We start from the raw sequence: 25532 nt of genomic DNA, 5'->3' as shown, positions 1-25532 counted from the left end.
AAGGAAAAAAGCACTTCATTTTTTCCACATTTTAACATTTCCAAGACTCTTCATTCCTTTTGTTGGTCTGTATTTCTGATTTTTTTGTTTAGCCTGTTGATGAGGTCTCTTCAGCGTTTGTTCATATGCAGTTGTCTTTATTTTATCTTCATTTTTAAGACATCTTACTTGGAAATATTTTCAAACTTTCATAAAAGTTGTAAAAATAGTGCTCGCTTCGGCAGCACATACACTAAGAAAGCTGTAAAAATAAGAATAATGAAACAACACCTATATTCTCTTTTCTTAGACTTATTGTTTTACAATGTATCCCATTATCACTTGTGCTCTCTCTGTTTGAAAGTAAGTTATAAATTGCATCATGGAGCTTTTAGAGTTATCCATGTAAGTAAAAATAACATGATTAAAATACTTTTTATCAAATAACACTATACATATTACTATAACTAAATTGCATTGTGATTGGACAATGTGATCTAAGTGACACTTATGTTTTATATTCAAATAACTGTTTTATGGCCTAATATAAGTCAATTTATGTAAAACCTCTATGTATATTTGAAAAAAAAGTCTCATTGTTTTATATGTTTTTATACATATCATATCTAAGTTTTGCTTTAATTTGAAAATTCTTGTATTAATTTGCCTGTTTGATCTATTAATGATTAAGAAAACTATGTAAAAATCTCTCACTATGATAATTTCTAATTTTGTTAAATTTTGTTTTATACATTTTGTTGCTACGCTATTATAGTCAAGTTTAGAATTCTTCCATTTTTCTTAATAATTGAATATTAATGCACTGTGATAATTATCATGTACACTTTTTGCTTTTAAGCTTTTTAAATATTAATGTAATTATTGCATTGATTAATATAATTATCGTATAATATATGCTTTTTGTCTATTATTTTCCTGGTGTATATTTTCATGCTTTGACTCTTAATATCTCTATGTACTCATAATTTAGAGGTTTTTATTTTAATTTGCATGTAGTGGATTTTTTCAATAGTTTCTCTCATTTACCTAATATTTGGTCTGTTGATAATTTGTGACTATTGAAATATATGGGTTTATTTCCATAGTCATATTTTTGTATTCTTTTGTCTTGCTTTTCATATGTTCAGTTTTGCAAAGGATCACTTTCACTCATATCACTCATGCTGCATTGTGTAACTATGCAATATAGTTTATTGGGATAGGCTACATACAGAGAAATAAAGTATAAATAGTTTCTAAGGACCTGGGAGGATAACATCTCTTTTGTCCAAATCAGAGAAGTCTATCCATTATATTTAATTTTCTATTAGTAGTTTTTGGCAGACTTGCTGAAAATTAGATTATTGAAGATACCAAGATGCCACTTTTTATATTTTCTGCTAACACTTAGAAATGTGTACATACACATAATTAGAAATATTTAGAGAAAATATTATGACTTCTGTTCCTTTGAATGAAGACATATTCTTGAAATTATTCACTGTTATGGTCCTCAGAGGTCTGTATTTAGAAAGTACGCTGTTTATCCAGGATTTATAGTCATGTTTTAGTGGGATGAAGACAAATGATGGCAGCATACTATAGTGGGGAAAAAAAAGACTTAGTAGTGTAGTTAGTTGGAGACTTGAGTCCTGGTTCTTACCCTTGTAATTACGGAATCTTGGAACCTTAACTTTTGACTCTTAATTTCTCTATGTGTGAAGAGGAAGTCAATCACAACCTTTTCATCTTAAGATTATTGATTAATATATGAAGTCTCTAGGTTTATGCCTAAAACTTACTAAGTACTTGATAAATCTTAATTCTATTTTTTCCTTTCACCTGAGCCCTGCATTATTTTAATATTTTATATCCATTTAATATGTAATAGTTTATTACTTGTCACTAGCAATTAAGAAACAAAATTTGCCTTTCAGTTTGATTATATGGGCTCTGAAGTAGCAATTGCAGCTGAGAAAGTTGTTCATATCTTTGGTCTAATCAACACTGTAAGTATTTGTGTTTCATTTAAGTAAGAAACATTCCTATTAATGCAGTAATATTGGTTGTGTAAATACCATTTCCAGTTTTTTAAAAACTAGTCCTATCAACTAGTTTCATCCCTCAATGAATGAATTTCATCTCCAAAAAAGAGTAAATTGAATATATTAACATTATGTATAGAAATGTAATGTTATATTTATGATTACCTAAAACTATATATTATGTACCTTCTGTTTTCAGATGTTTTCCCAGCTAAATATGACTATTATGCTAACTTCTTTGGAGCTCTGGTCAGATCAAAATAAGATTTCACTTAGCGGAGATGCTAATGAAGTACTACAAAGATTTGTGTCATGGAAAGAACAATTTTTGTTTCAAAGGTCCCATGATATGGCATACTTATTAATGCAAGTATCTTATTTGTATTGACATAGGGTTTGTTAAATTATTTCATATGATAGCTGTCAAGGTTATATACAAAGTGTGTTTTATGTAATGATAAGACACTTCAAAAAAAGATTATATGCATAGTGTTTTGATGAAATGCAAAATATAAAATTCTGACAATAGCGTAGAATGCTAAGTCATAATAGGCAAGTATTCTCAGAGTAGGCTGTTACCTATGGAAATATAGTAAACTTGAAAATTCTGAAAGCCTTGAGATAAACAGCGCCTCAATGGTTTTAAAGGTTTTCTTAGTAAATAATTAAAACCATCATTTGAACTTTAAACACAATGTAAATTAGTTAACAGAATGCAATAATTGCATATAATGCTAGTTAAAATATAATACATCAAATTAGTAGTGTGGTTACTGTCTGGTATATCTATACTGACCTAAGATGTAGCTATTAACTACTTGCACTATTTTTTTTAAGAGTCTCTATATAGGTTTCTCTTAATAGTTTGATTATTGAGATGGAAATAATAAAAACAATTCTGAATAATATGCAAGATATTCCTAAATAAATTGGTGATTCCTGTGGAATTTAAGGTATAATATGCAAGATATTCCTAAATATATTGGTGATTCCTGTGGAATTTAAGGTCAGGTTTGGGAACTCAAGAGCTACAAAAACTAAAGACTGAAATGTATGAGGACACTTTCTACGTGCTATCTCTTTTATTCTTAATGGATCTAGTGCATACTCTGTCTCTTTGTCTCCCTGTGCTCCAATCCAACATTTTTTACATGCGTTAGGGGTTCACTATGTGCAAATCATGGCAGTAAGCTATCCTGACTTGTACATATTAGAATTATATCCATCCAGCGGTGGTTAATTTTTTGGAAGGATTAGGCACTGCTGGGTTTTGGACGTGTATCATATAATGTTAAAATAGACTTTAGAACTTAACTTTTGTAGGAACTATGGGAGATTACCCAAATACAAAACTATTGAAAGCATTAGATGTAATATGCAATATTTGTATTTAAAAAAAAAGGTTTATTGAGAAATCCAATTCTTAAAAGTCATTCAGTTAGTAATTTAAAATGCATTTATTGAGAAAAAAAATATTATTTAGTTATAGGGACCTTTTGAATTATGTGGGAGCAACATATCATGGAATGGCCTGCAATCCAAAGTTTGCTGCAGGAATTGCTCTGGTATGTATTTTATTCCCATTTACTCAGTTTATATCATGTTTTGAAATATCCACTTCAAGGAACAAAATATGTATAGTATATCTGCCATAATGTTTTGACAAATTTTTATAAGAGTATACTTTTTTTAAATTTTGAAACTCAAATGTTATAATTTTAAAAGTTTTTTACTATTGTGGTAAAATGCAAGTAATATAAAATTTACCATTTTTACTAGTTTTAAGTGTACAATTCAGTAGTGCTAAGTATGTTCACATTGTTGTGAAACAGACCTCCAGACCTCTTCATCTTCCGTAAATGAATATTTGTACTTTTTTACCAACTTGTCTCATTTTCCATACAATCTGGCCCCTGGAATCCACATTCTACTTGTTGTTTCTGTGTGTGACAGTTTTAAGTTCCACATATGAGAGAGATCATATAGTATTTTTCTTTTGGTGTCCAGCTTATTTCACTTAGCATAATTTTATCCAGGTTCATCCATCTTGTTGCAAATGGCAGGATTGCATTCTTTTTATGGCTGAATAATATATATATATATATATGACACTTTTTATCCATTTATCTGTCAGTGGACACTTAGGTTATTTCCATACCTTGGCTATTGTAATATTGCAATGAACATGAGAATGCAGATAGCTCTTCAAGATACTGATTTCAATTATTTTGGATATATACCAGAAGTAGGTATTGGCTGGATCATGTAGTAGCTCTATTCTTAATACTATGAGGAACCAAGATACTTATTTCCAGAGTGGTTGCATCATTTTATAATCCTACCAACAGTTTACATTTTACATTCATCACATCTTTACCAACACATTACTTTCTGTTATTGTTATTGTTATTGTTATTGTTATTGTTATTGTTATTTAGTAGCAGCCATTCTAAGTGGTATGAGGTGATATTTCACTGTGGTTTTGACTTGCACTTCTGTAATTACTGGTACTGAACATCTTTTCATATTCTTTTTGCTTTTTGTATACTATCTCTGGAAAAAAATATCTATTCAAGTCCTTAGTCTTTTTTTTTTATATATATAATTTAGTAATTGTCCTCTTTGGTGTTTCCCAAATGAGTTGAATACTTATATCCACACAACAACCTGCACATACGTGTTTATAGCAGCTTTATTCATAATTGCTAAAAATTGGAAGCAACCAAGATGTCATTTAATATATGAATGGATAAACTAGAGTAAATTGATATAAAGGAAAACTATCCAATGATTTAAAAAAAAATGAGCCATCAAGCCATGAAAAGCCATGGAAAAAACTAAGTGCATAGTGGTTAGTGAGAAAAGCCAATCTGAAATGCTACATACTGTTGAGTCCAACTATATGATCTTCTGAAAAGGGAAAACTGTGGAGATAGTAAAAAGATTATAAGTTGCCAAGGTCTGTGTCTACTGCCATCATTACTTCCCAAGAGTTTTTTGAAGGCAAATGCTAATTGCAAATTGTTATAGTATTCTGGCTTTTAAAAAAATCAATTTGACTTTCTCCCAAAACTATTTCTGAAGTCAAAACTGATCGCAAATTCAACCCTTAAGAATCTATGCATTTTTTCTAAGTGTTCATTAAAAAATAATATAGTTACTGAAACAGTGCATATTCTCAAAAACTTTTAAAGCTTATTGGAATTTAATATATAATAAAAGCATTAATCTTATTTTGTTCTATGTCAGTGCCATTTGGATTAAAAATATAATAACTCAAAAAGAAAAAAAATTACCTATTTTTTTCTTGCTCTCCATATTCCTAAGAAAATAATGAGCTCTGACATAGTAGTTTCTTAAATTTGTATTTACATTTAAGTCATATGGCCAAAAAGAAAAGATCAAAGAGGTGAAGAAATAACTTAGGCAACAATTCTGTTTTGCTTTGTTTTGTTTTTTTTTGCATTTAGTATCCACAGATGATAACTTTAGATGCATTTTCAGTTGTTATGGCACAGTTGCTTGGAATTAATCTAGGATTAACATATGATGACATCTACAATTGTTATTGTCCAGGATCTACATGCATAATGAATTCTGAAGCAATGTAAGATTTTATTTTTATCAAATCTATATCTTCTCTTGGGAAATGTTTGTAGCAGTAACTGATGTTTCATCTCTTGCAATACAACTTGAGTAAGAATATTTTTATTAAAAACATAATGTGCTTGTTTAAACTTATTTAATTTTTTATTTAAATTCAATTTAGTTAACATATATAGTATTATTAGTTTCAGGGGTAGAATTTAGTGATTCATCAGTTGCATATAACACCTATAGTCATTACATCAAGTGCCCTCCTTAATGCCCATCACCCAGTTACCCCATCCCCCCACCTACTTCCCCTCCAGCAATCCTCAGTTTATTCCTAGAGTTAAGAGTCTCTCATGGTTTGCCCCCCCCCTCTGTTTTTATCTTATTTAAAGAGGAGTATTTGATATTGCATAAAATGTACTTAATATTTCTATATTAAATGTTACAGAGAAAGTGAATGTTGATGATAACTTTCTGGGCATTTACTAGAGTCTTGAGATGAAATTCATTCATTCTAAAAATATATAATCAGCACTTACTGTGTTGTAGTGATTGTGATAGTCTTATAAATGGCTAACAAGATAGATTTGTCATAAATATCCTATCAGTGTCTGAAAATTAAAAAGTAAACCTACTTTTTAAACAAAGTATAAATAGCTTATGATAGGTGCCAAGAAGGAAATAAATAGGGAATACATGGCGGGGAGAAACTTTCTGATAAAGGAAAGTTTTCTGAGGAAACAATAATGAAGGATATGAATTTGGTCATAAGAGCATGTTGAAAACTTTTCAGGCTGGCAAATTAAGTGATACTTGAAGAGCAAGAAGCCTGAAAAGCTGGACAGACTAGAATAAGGAGATTGAGAGAAGGATAAAAAAGAAAAAAAAATAGCTGAGACTATAAGGAAGAAAGTTTTAGACATAGGGAAAAGAAAGTAAAATACAGTGAAGCTAAAACATAAGAAGTCAGGGGAAGAAAGCCAGATGATTCAAGAATGTATATGGAAGAGCTTGATTGTGCAATCATGATGCAAGAACTAGAGTTTTATGATAAATGGTAACCAAACACATTTTAAATTAATTTATCAGTATGAATAGTAAAAATTATCTTAAAAGGAATGTAATATATATCAGAAGGAATAACAACATAGTAAAATTTTAGAGATAATTCTCATAATAATTTATGGCAGTTTATTAGGATTGAGAGAAAAAAGATGTGAAGAATTATTTGTAGGCTTTTAGCTATCACACTTATTAACAGATATTGAAAAAGAAAAATATTTTAGGAAAGCAGAGAAATGAGAAGTCTTGAGGGGCAGTTTATGTTAAGGATGAGGATTCTGAGTCATCCATTAGAGTTAGATGCATAGTTATATATAGGTCCTGATCTCAGAGAGTAAGGAATTTAAAATGTGCCATCACTTTATTGATGGAAGTTAAAACCATGAGGATCATTTACAAAGAAGTTAAAAGAGTGATAAGGATACCTTAAGATTAGCTTTGTATACTTCTCATATTTACAGGCTGAATAATTGAGGAAAAACAGGTGAATTGCAGTGAGCAGGAACAGAAAGGAAGAAAATATTAGAAACAAGAACCAAGGGCAGCCCAGGTGGCTCAGCGGTTTAGTGCCGCCTTCAGCCCAGGGCCGGATCCTGGAGACCGGGGATCAAGTCCCATGTCCGGCTCCCTGCATGGAGCCTGCTTGTCCCTCAGCCTGTGTCTCTGCCTCTCTCTCTCCCTCTCTGTGTGTCTGTCATGAATAAGTAAATTTAAAAAGTCTTTAAAAAAGAAACAAGAACCAAGATAGGATGGAATTTTACCTAGGGAGGGATGTGTTTCAAGAATAAGGGAAAGGATGGAAATCAAGTGGTAAAAGTGTCAGCATGGTATTTTAGCCTCCCCCTATTCTCTCATAAAACACAGTGAAACTAGAAAAACAAACAGCAAAAGCATATTCCACAAGTTTACCAAACTGAAATGCACCATAAATACTACCAGGTGGGACCAATCCACTAACAAGAACTAAGAAGCATGAAGTAAGTAGCTGTGTACCAGGAAATAAAATAGGATGACAATAGGAACTCTAAAAGTCTTACTGACCTGGGGACTCAAATCATTGGCTAGCCATACCCTAACGAGTTGTCTCTCCTGAGACTGAAGTATCAGTAAGCTCATGCCATTGCAGGAGCCAGAATTGGTGGGGATATGGCAAATTGTAGGTAAGAGCAAAGGGGCTGTGATTTTTTAAGATGTGAGCATGGCCTTGATCTCTCCTCTTGAAAAAAATCTAGTAACAATAATACATGTATCACCCAAATCATGTTTTAAAAATACTATTCCTCACTAAAATAACTGGGGCACTTTGAAGGAATGATTGAAAATAAAAGAAAAATAAAAGAAAATAAAAAGAAGCTTGGAACATATTGCATGAGAAAATTTCTTTTGCATGAGAAAAAAGAATTATGGAGATTCATCAAAGAGACACAAAAGCCAACTCCCAATAGTCAAATCTGTGGGAATCTGAATTTTATAAGTAATAATGATACTAATGGATTATAGCCTATTTATTAACATGACCAAAAAACATGATTCCATATTCATATAAATATATGGATAAATTAAAATTGAAAACATAATTAGGAATGGGATATTAACACAAAACCAAAGTATTTCTCTTCAGATAATTACTAACTAATAAGAAAAAAGTAATTTTAGAGTGAAAACTAGCAGATAAACCTTAGCTAATCAAAACGACTTTCATCAGTACTGTAACAAATTGAAATCCTATGCCATTTGTTAGAATGCAGTGAAACAGACTCAGCAACACTCCTGTGATGATGTTGCCAAGATGCATAGCCTCAGTTTAATTATGAGGAAATATTTTATAGTCCTAACTGAGGGACATTCTACCGAATAATAAGTCTGTAATCACAGAACTTCTCATAATCATGTAATTCAACAAAAAACAATGTAAGTAAACTAAGGAGACATGAGAATTAAATGCAAGGGTTGAGGAGAAGCTAAAATGGCATCGTTGTAAGGAGGCCCTTGGCTTGTCTGGTACCTAGAACACAACTAGATAACAACTTATTCTGACATCCAAGAAATCAATCTGACGACTGACAGAATAAACTGCACAACTATAGGAAGAGAAGAGGCCATATCAAGGATGGTAGGAGGCATGGAGACATGGATTGGGGCAGAAATGGATTCCAGGTGCTGCAGAGGGGAGAGAGCCTTGGTAGCAGATAATGGGTAGTGGGGATATACAGAGAAACAAACAGAACATTTCCCCAAATCCATTGGCTGAAAAAAACCAGAGGGGCAAATTTTCAAGAGGTTTTGCAACCAGCAGGGTTCAAAGTCTGGAATTTTAGAGGATGGCCATCATAGCTGTGATAGAGCCCTGAGGGTGCTGCCACTCCTAGGGAAAAGGCGGGCAAGCATCCTGGGGATAGACAGCGAGTGATCTGAGGATCAACTAAAGGTGTATGGGAGAGAGACTGCTCACTCTTCTTGGAGCATATCTGTGAGAGGTAGTGGTCACAGGATGACAATTTGGTGGCAAGAGAACTGGCGGGCACCATTTCCTCCCCCTACCCAGTAGGCACAGTAGACACCTGCTGAGAGCAGCTAACCTAGATGGACACTGTCTCCTTAGCCTGCTTGCTCCAAATCCCAGATCCCTGTCCTTCTCAGTCAAACCTGCATCTGTCCCAACACTGTCAGAACCTTGTCCAAAAGACCAGCACAAGGCCCCTGCCATAGCATATCCCTAAAGTTTGGAATTTTCAGAGTCAGCAGGCTTCACTGGGACAGAATCCAAAGTGCACTGCACTGCTCCAGACAGGGAAGCAACAGAAACAGTGTGAAACAATCTGAAAAACACCTGGAACTCATGAGGGGAGATTATTTGCTCTTCTGGGAGTGCTTCCCTGAGAGCAGCAAGCATGAAGACCCCTCTATGGGGACAAAGGACCTGGCTGGCCCCATTTCCTTCCCCTGCCCCACAGCATAAACCAGCACTGATACTGGCTGCCTAACCTGCTTACACCAAGTCCCATACCCCTGTGCTCTACTGGTACTGCTTTTCTCAGGCAAGTGTGCTTAAGTCCCAGCCCGGTGGGCCTCTTCCCCAGAAAACCAACAGAAATCCCTGCATGCACCACATCTTTTGAACAGAGTTCTGCAGGCTTTGGTCCTAGTGGAAGTAGCATCTGATCTCATTTAACAAGCAAACCAGAGCACACTTAGTTAAAACTCACCACACGCTAGCCAAGGTCCAAACACTATCCACTGCCAGCAGGGACAGGCTCTACAGATGACTTGCTGGAAAGATAGAAAAGCCAAAACACAGCAGCAGAGTACATGTAGCACACACCAGACATGTTACCTGACACACCAGGCCCTAGACAATATATGACCTCTTGTTCATAAGGCCATTACTCAGGAGCAGGAAACATAACGGACTTCTCTAATAAACAGAAGAAGAAAAGAGACTTAGGCAAAATGTCAAGACAGAGGAATCCATCCCAAAGAAAAAACAAGAAAAGGTCATGGCCAGAGATCTAAGTGAAACATTCAAGGAATATGCCTGATGGAGAATTTAAAGAAACAATTATAAGGATACTCACTGGGCTTGACAAAAGAATGGAAGACTTCAGGGAGGCTCTTACCACAGAGATAAAAGCATTAAAAACTATCAAATGAAAAATGCAATAACCAAGATTCAAACCAGAGTGTACATAATGACCACAAAGATAAAAGAAGAAAAGGAATAAAAATAAGTGATATGGAAGATAGAATAATGGAAAAGAATGAAACTGAACAAAAGAGAAAGAATTATGGATCATGAGATTCGACTTAGGGAAATCAGTGACTCCACCAAATGTAATAACATTCATATCATAGAAGTCCCAGAAAAGAGGAGACAGAAAAGGGGGCAGAAGGTTTATTTGAGGAAATAGCTGAAAATTTCCCTAATGTGGGGAGGGAAACTTCCCTAATCTGGAATCCAAATCCAGGAGGTACAGAGAAGTCCCATTAAAATCAACAAAAACACACCAAAACTAAAACATTCTATAGTTATTTTGCAAAATACAATGATAAAAAAAATCCTGGGGCACCTGGGTGGCTCAGTGGTTGAGTGGCGGCCATTGGCTCAGGGTGGGATCCCAAGGTCCTGGGATAGAGTCCTGCATCGGGCTCCCTGCAGGGAGCCTGCCTCTCCCTCTGCCTATGTTTTTGCCTCTTTCTTGTCTCTCATGAATAATAATAATTTAAAAATCTTAAAAAAAAATCCTAAAGCAGCAAGACAAAAGAAGTCTCTAACTTACACGGGGAAGACCCTGCTGGTTGTTGCAGATCTCTCCACAGGAATATGACAAGGTAGAAGAAATTGGCATGATATATTCAACATTCTGCGTGGGAAAAATCTGCAACCAAGAATATTTTATTCAGTAAGGCTATCATTCAGAATAGAAGGAGAGAGAAAGAATTTCCCAGACAAACAAACCTAAGAGAAATTAGCCCTGTAAGAGATATTAAAGAGGACTCTTTGGTTGGAAGGAAAGACCAAAGTGACAAAAACTAGAAAGGAACAGAGAAAAACTCCAGAAACAATGACAAAACAGTAATAAAATGGCACTAAATACATATCTATCAATCAATAATACTTTGAATGTAAATGGACTAAAACTGCAACCACAAGATATAGAGTGTTAGAATGGATAAAAACAAAACAAAACAAAACAAGACCCATCTATATGCTACCTACAAGATTACAAGAGACTAATTTTAGACCTAAAGACATCTGCAGATTTTGAGGGAATGGCAAACCATTTATCATGCCAATGGACATCAAAAGAAAGCCAGAGTAGCATACTTCTATCAGACAAAAATAGATCTTAAATGGAATCGGTCACAAGAGATGAATAAGGGCAGGCAATGTATTATAAGAAAGGGGTCTATCCAACAAGAAGATCTAACAAAGGTAAATATATATGCCCCTAACATGGGAGCACTCAAATAATTCAAACAATAACAAACATAAAGCAACTCATTAATAATAATTCAGTGATATTAGGGGATTTTAGATAATCTAAACAGAAAATCAACAAGGAAGCAATGTCTTTGAATGATACATTGAACCAGATGGACTTCATAGATATACTCAGAACATTTCTTCCTAAAGCAGCTGAATACACGTCCTTTTTGAGTGCACATGGGACAGTCTCCAGAATAGATCACATATTGGGTCACAAATCATGGGTCACAAATCACCCCTCAACAGGTACAAAAAGACTGAGATCATACCATGCATATTTTTTGACCACAACTCTATGAAACTTAAAGCCAACCACAAGGAAAAATTTGGTAAGACACAAATACATGGAGGTTAAACATGCTACTAAAGAATGAAGGATTAACCAGGAAATTAAAGAAGAAATAAGAAAATTCATAGAAACAAATGAAAATGAAAATATGATGGTCCAAAACCTTTGGGATGCAGCAAAATTGGTCATAAGAGGGAAGTATAGCAAGAAGCTAGAAAAATCTCAAGTAAGCAACTTAGTCTTACACATACAGGAACTAGAAAAAGAACAACAAATGAGAAAGCCAGCAGAAAAAGGGAAAATATTAGAGCAGAAAAAAAAATGATACAGAAACTAAAAAGGGGGGCATCTGGGTGGCTCAGTGGTTGAGCGTTTGCCTTTGACTCAGGTTGTGATCCCAGCATCCCAGGATCAAGTCCTGCATCAGGCTTCCCAGAGTGAGCCTGCTTCTCCTTCTGCCTGTGTCTCTGCTTTTCTCTCTGTGTCTCTCAAGAATAAATAAATCTTAAAAAAGAAACTAAAAAGAATAGTAAAACAAACTAATGAAATGAGGAGGTTATTTCCCTGAAAAAAATTAATAAAATTGATAAACCACTAGAGAGACTTATCAAGAAGAAAAGAGAAAGGGCCCAAGTTAAAAAAAAATCACAAATGAGAGAGAAGAAATAACAGATACACAATTATAATAGAATATCATGAAAAAGTATATGCCAACAAATTAGACAATCTGAAAGATATGAATGGATTCCTAGAAACATATAAACTACCAAAACTGAAACTTAAAGAAATAGAAAACTTGAGTGACTGAAAAATAAGCAAAGAAATTAAATCAGTAATAAAAAATCTCCCAACAAACAAAAGTCTAGGGCCAGATGGCTTCAAAGGTGAATTCTACCAAACATTTAAGGAAGGGTTAAGGCCTATTCTCAAACTATTCCAAAAAAAAATATAAATGAAAGGAAAACATTCACATTCATTATATGAAGCCAGCATTATCCTGATTCCCAAACCAGACAAAGACTCCATGAAAAAAGAGAACTACAGACCAATATCCTTCATGAACATGGCTGCAAAAATTCTCAACAAGATAATAGCTAATCAGATTCAACAGTACATTAAAAGAATTATTCACCATGACTAAGTGGGATTTATTCCTAGATTGTAGAAGTGGTTCAAGACCCACAAATCAATCAGTGTGATGCACCACACTAATAAAAGAAAGGAGAAGAACCATATGATCCTCTCAATAGATGCAGAAAAAGCACTTGACAAAGTACAAATCCACTCTTGATAAAAAAAAAAACCCTCAACAAAATAGGGATAGAGGGGACATACCTCAACACCATAAAGGCCCTACATGAAAAACCCACCACTAATAACTTTCTCAATGGGAGAGAACTGAGAGCTTTTCTTCTATGGTCAGGAACAAGGTGAGGATGTCCACTCTCAATACTATTATTTAACATGGTACTGGAAGTCCTAGCCTCAGCAATCAGAGAACCAAAAGAAATAAAAGACATCCAAATCATCAAGGAAGAAGTCTTTCACTATTTGCAAACAGCATGATACTCTATATAGAAAACCCAAGAGTCCACCAAAAAAAAAAAAAAAAAATTGCCAGAACTGATAAATTAAAATGACAGGATACAAAATCAGTATTCAGAAATCTGTTGCATTTCCATACACCAATAATGAAGCAACAGAAAAAGTCAAGGAATCCATCCTATTTAATATTGCACCAGAAACCATAAGACACCTAGAAATAAACCTGACCAAAGAGGAAAGAGATTTGTACTCTGAAAACTATAAAACACTGATGAAAGAAATTGAAGATGACACAAAGAAATTTAAGAATAGTCCATGCTCATGGACTGGAATAACAAATATTGTTAAAATATTTACATTGCCCAAAACAATCCAACCATTTAACGTAATCCATATGAAAACACCAACGTAATTTTTCACAGAAATAGCACAATCCTGAAATATGTATGGAACCACAAAAGACCCAAATAGCCAAAGCAATCTTGAAAAAGAAAAGCATAGCTGGAGGAATCACAATCCTGGACTTCAAACTGTATTTTAAAGCTGTAGTAATCAAAACAGTATGGTACTGGCACAAAAGCAGATCAATGGAACAGAACAGAAAACCCAGAAATAACCTGCAACTATATGGCCAACTAATGTTTGATAAAGCAGGAAAGAATATCCAAGGGAGAAAAAGAACAGCCTCTTCAACAAATAGTGTGGGAAAACTGACAGCAACATGGAGAAGAATGAAACTGGACCACTTTGGGCACCATACACAAAAATAAATTCAAAATAGATGGAAGATTGAAATGTGAGGCCTGAAATCATCAAAATCCTACAGGAGAGCACAGGTAGCAACTTCTACTAGATATGTCTGAAAAAAGCAACAGAAACAAAAGCAAAAATGAATTATTGAGATTTCATCAAGATAAAAAGCCTCTGCAAATTTGAAGGAAACAAAAAACTAAAAGGCAACCTTCAGAATGGGAGAGGTTTGCTAATGATATCTTATAAAGGGTTAGTATCCAAAATCCTTAAAGAGCTTCAATTCAAGGCAGCCCCGGTGGCACAGCGGTTTAGCGCCGTCTGCAGCCCTGGGTGTGATCCTGGAGACCCGGGATCAAGTCCCACGTCGGGCTCCCTGCATGGAGCCTGTTTCTCTCTCTGCCTCTCTTTCGCTCTTTCTGCCTGTGTCTCTGCCTCTCTTTCGCTCTCTCTGAATAAATAAATAAATCTTTAAAGAAAAAAAAAGAGCTTCAATTCAATAATCAAAAACCAAGTAATCCAGTTAAGAAATGAGCAGAAGACGTAGATAGACATTTTTCAAAGACATCCAGATAGTTAATGGACACATGAAAAGAACATCACTGATCATCAGAGAAATAAAAGTCAAAACCAGAATGAGGTATACGGCCTCACATATATCAGAATGGTCAAACTTAACACAGGAAAAAACAACACAGGTGCTTGGCAAGGATGCAGAGAAAGAGGGACAGTCTTACACTGTTGGTGGGAATGCAAACTGCTGCAGCCACTCTGGAAAACAATATGGAGGTTCCTCAAAAGTTAAAAACAGAAGTACCCTACAATCCAGCAGTTGCATACAGGGTATTTACCCAAAGGATAAAAAAAAATACTGATTTTGTGGAAAATGTGTACTTCGAGGTTTATAGCAGCATAATCATCAGTAGCCAGATTATAGAGCCTAAGGTTCCACTGACTGATGAATGGATAAAGAAGATGTAGTATGTGTACATATATACACATGTGATATATATATATATATATATATATATATATTTACACACACACAATGGAATATTTCTCAGTCATAAAAAAGAATGAAATCTTGCCACTTGCAATGATGTGGATGGATTTAGAGAGCATATGGTACACAAAATAAGTCAGAGAAAGACAAATACCATATGATTTCCCTCACATGTGGAATTTAAGAAATAAAACAATCAACTTAGGGGAGGCAAACCATAAAAGAGACTCTTAACTATAGAAAATAAACTGAGGTTTGCTGGAGGGGAGTTTGGGTGGGGGGGATGGGTTAAATGAGTGAAAGATTTAAGGAGAACACTTGTGATGAGCGCTGAGTGTTTCATGTAAGTGATGAATCAATCACTAAATTCTACACCAGAAAGCAATATTACAGTGCATGTTAACTAACTGGAATTTACATAAAAACTTGGAGAAAAAAATTGAAAAAAGTGCAATATTGACTCTCAACTGGATCTTTTTGCTATAAAGTACAAATATTGTAATGATGGGAAATTTGGATGACATCTGAGGATTAGATAATGTGTAATTATTTCCTGATTTTGAAGAGTCTTTTTAAGAATTAATGTCTGTAGGAATTATATAGCATAATATTTAGAGTTATTGGGATTGTGTTTCCTCATTGTTTGGGGAAAATTTTTTTGGTCTATTTTTGTGTAATTTCTCTAAGTTTTAGATTGTTACAAAATTAAATAAAAATCATTAAACAGTACACATAGAAGCACAGAAATATTTCCAAAGATAACAAAATAAAATGAATCTAGGGCTTATACATTTTATATAATCAATGTTGAGATATTTTAATTGATTAATTTTGTTATCAAAGTACAAATGATTCTGATTTTTCTGTAACACAATCAACCATCATTATTTCTTCAGTTTTCCACATAAATTTTCTAGCATGTGTCATTTTCTTATAACTAGTGCTTATAATAATTATTAAAATTGTGATGTTGATAATCATAATGTAAATAATAATAGGACATATTTAAAGAGAGTTTTTGTGGCAAACATTATTTATGTTTTAATATATTTTAACTCATGTCATCTTAACTTCCTCTACTTCCTAGATGTCTATTATATTGGATTATAATAGAAATAAACATATTGCTTTTACTTAGAACTTATATAAAAGATAAAAATCCTCTCTCTTCCTTCTTGGCTCCTCTGTAAATGCAGCACTACAGAATTTTTGGTACTTTTCAGTAATTCATAGTGTTACTTTGATACTGACTGTATTCCATGTATCTGAGGAATATAATTTATTTTTAGACGTTCCCATGGTGTAAAGTATTTTAGCAGTTGCAGCATGGATGATTTTAAACATATGGTTTCACAGCCTGAAATTCAGTGTCTTCAGAATCAAAAAGTTTCAGAAGTGGTTTACCAAGGAAGAAGTGCAGCAGCTTGTGGCAATGGAATTCTGGAACCACCAGAACAGTGTGATTGTGGCCTTGAAGGGGTTAGTAACAAACATTTATAACTCTTCCAAAGATTCGTTTTATGTAGTTTTATAAATATAGATGTGATACAGGAGGACTTTTTTTGAAATGCAGCACCATTTTATTAAACATCCAAGATATGGAGATGTGGGGTATGTAATAACTGACTCACTCTGAATTTAAAGCACTTGAAGAGTTTAAGTAAGAGGTAAGTGTAGTGTGGATTAAAGAGGTAGATTTTCTTCATGGTGTAACCATTAGTAGTAATACCCATATTTCTGTATGATAAACATTGGTAATGTCAATACTATGTCATTTCAAGGATCTTCTGAATTCATCAAAGTGACTGCAGTGGCTCAATAAGTTACTACGTGTATGTTGTATACCTCTTCATCTCCTAATTTCCATTCTTGCATCTGGAGGAACTTCATTTATTTTAACTTGATCTCACAGAATTGGATTAATAATAATCCTTGGCTTATTATTTTATGTTTAGCTTTTTGCTATTGCCCTTTTTTAGTTGTGTGTGGTAAGATAGCTAATCACTGTATTTTGTTGTGCCTGTTTTCATATACTAATGCATGGTGAGTTTTTGGAATGTTCTATGTTCACTTGAGAAAATGTTAACTCTTGAATTGTTAGAATCAAAATTCTATACAACTTAATTACATGATAATTTTTAGGTGAATGCCTCATATCTTCTGTATTTTTATGAGTTTTATTTGCCTGAACTTGGTACTTGAGAGATAATATTGATACCTTTAACCATACAGTTCGATTTGCCTAATTCTCACTATACATTATCCAATTTATGCTTTCTGTTTTTTGAAGCTGTTTTATATGGTGAAGAGATATATTATGACGATTATTTTTTAAGATTTTATTTACTTATCTGAGAGAGAGAGAGATAGTGAGAGAGAGAATGAGCAGGGGCAGGGAGAGAGAGAAGCAGGCTCCCTGCTGAGCAGGAGCTGGATTCCAGGCCCCTGGGATCATGACCTGAGCAGAAGGCAGACACCTAACTAACTGAACCACCCAGGTGCCCCAATTATGAGTGTTATATCTTCCTAAAAATTTAACTTTTATTTTCAAATGCTGAATCTCTTTAATGTTGCTTTTTGTTTTAAAGTCTATTTGGTCTGACATTATCTATGTATCTATGCACACAGTAGCTACTACCCTTAATTGATATTTCCCTGTTATTTCTCTCTTCTCATTTCATTTTCCTGTACTATTAAGTTCAAGATCTACACTGGGTTTTGAGTTACTATCCAGTCTGTCTTTGATTAATCAGATTATCTTCTTAAACATCATTGTGATTAACATTTTTGCATATTTTTCATTAACTAAAGTCCATAATTTATTTGGATTTTTTTTCTTTTTACTCAATAGCATCTTTCTGTAACAGAATCTTCTCTAGGTAATTCATTACACTTAGCTGTTATGACTTTTTACACTCCTCTAGACTGCATATTTTTTATAATTTTATTAGCCTCAAATTTTTCATGTTTTTTTTTAAATTTTTATCTATTTATGATAGTCACAGAGAGAGAGAGAGAAAGAGAGAGAGAGGCAGAGACACAGGCAGAGGGAGAAGCAGGCTCCATGCACCGGGAGCCTGACGTGGGACTCGATCCCGGGTCTCCAGGATCGCGCCCTGGGCCAAAGGCAGGCACTAAACCGCTGCGCCACCCAGGGATCCCAATTTTTCATGTTTTTAAATTGAATTTCTGTTCATTTTTTTTAATCTGTGTTCTTTGTTTTTCTTTCTTCCACCATTTATTTCTATAGCTTAGTGGATGTGTACTTTTAATTTTCCTCTAGTGATTATTCTTGCATTTTTACTATACATATGTAAATTTTAACCATATCTAGGCCACCTCCAAAATAACAGGGCTTAACTTACATAACATTTTTGTAAACATTGCATTTCTGTCACCTCTGTACTTTACATTAGAAAATGCCCTGAAGATTTTATTCAGAAAGTACTCTTTTTTTTATCTATTGTTCTTTTTGGTTATTAGTATTTCTTTGCATGTCACAGTTCCCTTCTGAGGGAATTTCATTTAAATTATATTCTCTTTCTTAAAATATACTAAGAAAGCATAATAGTGCATACTAATATACTAGTATATACTAAGAGAATATGCTTTAGTATATTTTAGTATTCTTCACTATATTTTAGTTCTCTTGAAAATAAATTTTCAATATACTTTAGTATATTTTATACTAAATATACTTTAGTATATTTTAGTTCTTTTGAAAGGTAGTTTTCTGCCCACTTTAACAATAAATATCTCATACTCATCATTTCATTGTGATATAAAATACACAAGAAATATATGCATGGAAGATGAATAAAATGTGCAATGGATAGATACTTAACAAGCACCTGAATAATTTGCACTCAGGCCTCATCAAGTAAGTTTGAAATTGATCCCTGCTCTTCAGTTTTCAGGAAGAGTTTAGAAGGGTAAGTGTTAAACCTTTTGTCAGTGTTTGAGAATTCACCAGTGAAGCCCTTTGATCTTGGCTTTATGATTCTTGGGAGGTTTTGGATTACTGACCCTATCTCCTTACTAGTAGTCAGTTTATTCATATTTTCTATTTATGATTCAGTTTTGGTATATGTGTCTCTAAGAATTTATACATTTCTACTAAGTTATTCATAATAATCTCTTATGAACTTTTGTATTTTTTAGTATCCATTGTAACCTCTCCCTTTCCATTTCTGATTTTATTTATGTAACCTCTCTGTCATTTTCTCGTGAGTCTAGCTAAAAGTTATCATATTTTTAATCTTTTGAAAGAATTGGCTTTTAGTTTCATTGATCTTTTCTATTAGGCTTTCAGTCTCCCTTTAATTTACTTCCATTTCATTTTTGTTATTTTCTTCCTTCTACTAACTTTGTTCTTCTTTTCCTACCTACTTTAGGTATAAAGTTAGATTGTTTGAGATATTTTTTATTTCTTGAGATAAGCCTATGTTGCTATGTACTTCCCACTTGGAACTGCTTTTGCTGCATCACATTTTTCTGGGTTGCATTTAAATTTTTATTTGTCTCAAAATATCCTTTGATTTTTAAAAAATTTCTTCATTGACCTATTGGTTATTCATTAGCATATTGTTTTACCACCACATATTTGTAATTTTTCCAATTTTCTTCTTGCAATTGATTTCTTCTTTCATATCTTTGTCAGATAAGATGTTGGATAAGATTTTAGTCTTCTTAAAACTACTAAGACTTCCTTTGTGGCCAACACATGACCTAAAATGGAGAATATTTCATGTGAACTTGAGAAAAATGTGTATTCTTTCTGCTTTTGGATGGAATGTTGATCTATTAGTCCATCTGGTCAAATGTGTTCTTTTTTCTTTTCTTAGGAAATTAAAATAATAATAATTCTGAAATTTCACAAGTCTACATTAATGTGTTTTTAAAACTATGCAATTGGCTTTTTTTTCTCTCCAAATTTTCACTTAAACTCCAGTTAGTTAACAGGCAGTGTAATATTAATTTCAGTAGTAGACTTTAGTGATTCATCATTTATATAAAACACACAGCGCTCATCACAAGTGCCCTCTTTAAAGCTTATCACTCATTTAGACTGCCCCCCTCCACTGCAGCAATACTCAGTTCTCTATAGTTAAGAACATAATCATAATAGAGATGCCTCTCTATTTTTTCCCTAGGGTCACTGTTTTATTTCTTAAATTCCACATATCAAGGAAATCACATGGTATTTGTCTTTTTGTGACTGACTTATTTTGCATAACATAATACTCTCTAGATCCATCCACATCATTGCAAGCAGCAAGATTTCTTTTTTTTAAATAGCTGAGTAATATCCCATTGTATATATATACCACACCTGCTTTATCCATTCATCAATTGATGGACATTTGGGCTCTTTCCATAATTTGGCTAATGTTGATAATGCTGCTTGCTTAAACCTCAGGGTGCATGTATCCCATCAAATCTGTATTTTTGTATCCTTGGGTAAATACCCCATATGCAACTGCTGGATCATAGAGTGGTTCTGTTTTTAACCATTTGTCCCATTTTCACTGAAGACATCAGTGCCCAATTTTGCTTCTGCCTGCCATACCTAGCCAGATGATCCATAGAACCCATCTTTGTTGTATCACAAAGGCATTGCGACCTTATCTTTGGTTTTTAACAAAAAGGACTTATGATGTGTCGAGGTGGTCTTCATTATATTTATATAGTGGAATGTTTATCCATGAAATTATTAATGAATGTTTAGGTTGTTTTCATTTGCAGCTATTATGAAAAATGCTTCTAAGGAATATTCATGTTCAGATCTTTTGTTGAATTTATGTTTTTATTTCTGCGGATATATAGTGGTGGGATTGCTAAATCATATGTTAATTTACTCTTAAATCTATAACAAAATGTCAAACTGCTTTCCCAAATATTGTAATATTTTACATTCAAAAAATCTGAGTATGAGAGTGATAGTTTTTAATCCTTATCAACTTTTGTTATTGCCATTCTTTTACATTTTAGTCATTTGAATGTGTGCATTGTGGCTTCATTTTGTATTTTCCTGATGACTAATTATATTTGACATTGTTTCATATGATTATGGGAATTCTATATGTCCCCATTTTTTAAAAAATTTTTATTTATTTATGATAGTCACAGAGAGACAGAGAGAGAGGCAGAGACACAGGCAGAGGGAGAAGCAGGCTCCATGCACCGGGAGCCTGATGTGGGATTCGATCCCGGGTCTCCAGGATCGCGCCCTGGGCCAAAGGCAGGCGCGAAACCGTTGCGCCACCCAGGGATCCCTGTCCCCATTTTTAAAGTGTCTATTCAAACATTTTGTACATATTTATTTTCTTAATGATATCTTTCAAAAAGTTAAAGTTTTTTTTAATAATAAATTTATTTTTTATTGGTGTTCAATTTGCCAACATACAGAATAACACCCAGTGCTTAAAGTTTTTAATTGGATAAAGCTGTTTATCATTTTTTTTCTTTTATGCATTATACTACTTGTGCCCTATCTCTTCCAAGGTTGTAAAGATTTCTCATAAATGTTTTTCTAGAATTTTTTTTGGTTTTAGCTTATATATATATATATATATATATATATATATATATATATATGATCCATGTTAAGTAATGTATGTAAATTAAGCATAGGGTATTTTTTTTCTATATGTATGTATATCCAATTTTGACTGAGATTTTTAAAAATCTTGATGAATTTGAGGAGAGTGGACATATTCATAATGTTATGATTTTCAAAAGATGAGCATATTTTGTTTCACTTATTTAGTATCTTTAATTCTTAAAGTTAACTCTAAATATTTAATGTTTTTGAATGTTATTGTAAAATGAGTACTTGCAAAAATTTTAATTCCCAGTATCCTTTGCAGGCATATAGAAATAGAATTAAATCATGACAATTGTTGATGCCTTCTATTAATGTTACTTTGAATGACTGATTTACATTTTGGAAAATACTTACAAAATATCTAAATTAGAATTATCAACTGAAATTAGTATATAAAAAGAATATGCTTCTGGGGTTTATTCCAGAAGTAAACATTTCAGTATTTTTCAACATATATTAAGTTTACCAAGAGAGAAAAATTGTAGGATATTAAATATTGAAGAGAATTTGATAATGGTTTGGACAAGTAGGAGAAAAAGAAATGTCTTTTTGACTCTCAAATTTCTCAATGATGAACCTTAGCTACCTATTTTATAAAGTTCTGGCTTCTAGTCCCATGATGAGATTCTATTCCTACAGCACAGTTGCCCTTACAAGTCAATTTCTAAGCCAGGCATTTAGTCTAAATTTACATTATTCATCGAATATTGTGAAAACTTGCTCTCTACTATAGGCCCTTTCTTTGATACTATCCTGGGAATTCCCTGTCATGTCATTGATTTTTGTCCCCCCCCACATTAATATTTAATGTATATTCAATCCTCTATCTTCCCTACTCTAGATAATTTTTCATTAAAATACTTATATTGTGAAGAATAACAAACTTTTGTTAATATTGAAATATAAAAATGAAAAAGAATATCATCTGACTCCTATAAATTCAAAAGATGTTATATAGTAATAAAGGTTTGATATACTTTAATAATACACTAACTTTGCAGTTAGTGTGAAAACATTGTATCTAATTTTATATAAAATATTACATGATAATCCAGGTATTACAAAAGGTCAGGAATAAATTGTTGTGTTATAAAGGCACCTAAAAAATTTATCTTCTATTTCAGAAGAAAAATCTCTCATCAAAGCTGCTCTTACAACTTAACACTCAAAACAATTCCATGTATTATAGTTTTCAGAGTATAGGTCTTTCACCTTTTTGGTTAAGTTTATCCCTAGGTAATTTTTTTTTTTTCTGCAAATATAAATGGTGTTGTTTTCTATTTGTTTTCTTTCTGCTACTTTGTTATTAGCATATAGAAACACTATTGGTCTGGGCATTAATTTTGTATCCTGCAACTTTACTGAATTCATTTATTATTTCTAGTAGTTTTTTGGTGGGGTTTTTGAGATTTTCTGAGTATAGTATTATGTTATCTGTAAATAGAGACAGCTCAACTTCTTTACCAATATGGATGGCTCTTATTTCTTTCTCTTGTCTGATTGTTGTGGCTAGGACTTCTAGTACTATGTTGAATAAAAGGGATAAGAGTGGAATCTTGTTTCTGATCTTAAAGAAAAACTCCCAGTTTTTCCACACCAAGTATGATATTAGATGTGGTGAAAGATCTGTACTCTGTAATCTAAAAATCATTGATGAAAGAAATTGAAGATGACACAAATGGAAAGATACTCCATGATCATAGATTGGAAGAATTAATATTGTTAAAATGTTCATATTACCCAAAGCAATCTACAGATTCTGTACAATCCCTATCAAAATACCATCAGCATTTTTCACAGAACTAACACAAATAACCCTAAAATTTATATGGATTCACAGAAGACCCTGAATAGCCAAAGTGATCTTTGAAGAACAAAGATGAGAGTATCACAATCTCGGAATCAGAGATATATTACAAAAATGTAGTAATCCAAATAGTATGGTCCTGGCATAAAGTTAGACACATCAATCAATAGAATAGATCAAAAGCCCAGAAATAAATCCGAATTTATATATTCGATTAATCTTTGACAAAAGAGGCAAGAATATACAATTGGGAAAAGACAGTCTCTTACCATTTCCAAATGGTGTTGGAAAAACTGGATGGCTAAAATGCAAGAGTGAAACTTGACCATTTAAACTATACACAAAATAAACTCAAAATGGATTAAAGACCTAAGTGTGATCCTGAAACCATGAAAATACTAGAAGAGATTTTTAGAGGCAATAATTACTATGGCTTCAATCATAGCAACATTTTTCTACCTATGTCTCTTCAGGCAAGGGAAACAAAACTAAAAATAAACTATTGAGACTTACATCAAGATGAAATGCTTTTGTATGGTGAAGGAAGCCATCAAGAAAATAAAAAAGCCAAGGAGATTCCAGGAACATGGCAGAGTAGCAGGACCCTGAGCTCACCCTGCCCCATGTTTACAACTAGATATCACTCATATCTGAGTTTATAAGCCAGAGAGCGTCCTGAAGACTGTCAGAACAAACTCCACAACTACATGTAGGGAAGAAGGTGAATCTGAGAGGTTAAGAAAGGCAGACACAGTGGCTGAGAGTTGTCTGCAGGAGGGAGTTGCAGGTGTGCAGAGTGGAAAGTACTAGGGAGACCACATGGGGAAAATGAGTCCCTATAATGTCCAGCCTTGAAAACCAGAGGGACTGAACTGTGCTTGTATAACCAGGGGGACTTGTAGCCTGGAGCTTTAAAAGTCAGCTGACTAGGCACTGAACTAACCTGGAGGGCAAGTGATAGCTGGGTCCCCACACTTAAAAAGACAACAGCCTACAGGAGGCAATATTGAATAGACATTTTGCACAATGCCTGGGGCAAACGGGAGAGATACCTCTTTATAAGGATTTAGAACATGTTGGGGTCTTTTCTGGGAACAAAGGAGCTGGCAGCTGCCATTTTCCTCCACAATCCCACAGCATAAACACAGAGCCGAAGGTGCAAAAGGTGGTGCCACATGTATACCTGCTACCTAACCTGCTAGCACTTTGAGCCACCCACTGAAGACTTGCCCACTCCAAGCCTTCTAGCCTCAGAGCTGGGCTTAGTGGGAATTGTTTTAATGCTGCACACCCTGCCCAACTTCTGCCTCCAGGCCCTGCATCCCAGGATTAATGGCTCAGTACAAATTTTGCTAACTGCTGTGTTTTGCCCCACCCACCTGCAGAAGGTAAAGACATTACAAGTCCCCAGCTTCTGCCACAATTCACTCCCAAGCCATCAGGCAGACAGACATCACATCATCCTGGTTGTCACAACTGCAGTGTGCTGCCTGTAGAAGCTGCTTTCAGGCAAACAGTCTTGAGCAATGCAATGTAGAGAGGGCCCCAGTGACCACCTGGCTGAATACAGACAGCCCCATCAGGCCACTCACCTCAAGATATCCATGACCTAACAAACCAATAAACTACTTAAAACTAGGCAGTTTTAAATAAATAAAGGGAATATTCCCTTTCATTAGATAAAAGGAAAAATTCCACACATCCCATACCTCCTCACTTTCCCACTTTAAATATGGCTCCCATTGCAGACAGCCTCTCTCTCTCCTTTGTTGTCCTGCCTCCAGCCCCCCTCCCTTGTAGTGTATTCAATAAACTAATGTCTCCTTTGTTCCATACCACTTTCACTGCCCATACCACTGGCTTT

General features: G+C 33.9%; 1 protein-coding gene across 2 annotated transcripts in view; it reads left to right on the top strand.

Moving 5' to 3' along the window:
• The window catches only part of LOC607729 (A disintegrin and metallopeptidase domain 3-like), a 94451-nt gene that overhangs the window by 31741 nt on the left and 37178 nt on the right, over positions 1-25532 (top strand). For both annotated transcript variants that reach the window (XM_038560013.1, XM_038560014.1), the window contains 5 exons: positions 1917-1988; positions 2224-2390; positions 3508-3589; positions 5495-5631; positions 16544-16733. In XM_038560013.1, the coding sequence (XP_038415941.1) occupies positions 1917-1988; positions 2224-2390; positions 3508-3589; positions 5495-5631; positions 16544-16733 (648 nt within the window). The remainder of the gene's footprint in view (positions 1-1916; positions 1989-2223; positions 2391-3507; positions 3590-5494; positions 5632-16543; positions 16734-25532) is intronic.

This window comes from Canis lupus, chromosome 16 (genome assembly GCF_011100685.1).
Source record: "Canis lupus familiaris isolate Mischka breed German Shepherd chromosome 16, alternate assembly UU_Cfam_GSD_1.0, whole genome shotgun sequence".
Classification (NCBI taxonomy): domain Eukaryota; kingdom Metazoa; phylum Chordata; class Mammalia; order Carnivora; family Canidae; genus Canis; species Canis lupus.
Note: the sequence above shows the minus strand (reverse complement) of the source record. Positions and strands in the feature narration are given on the sequence as shown.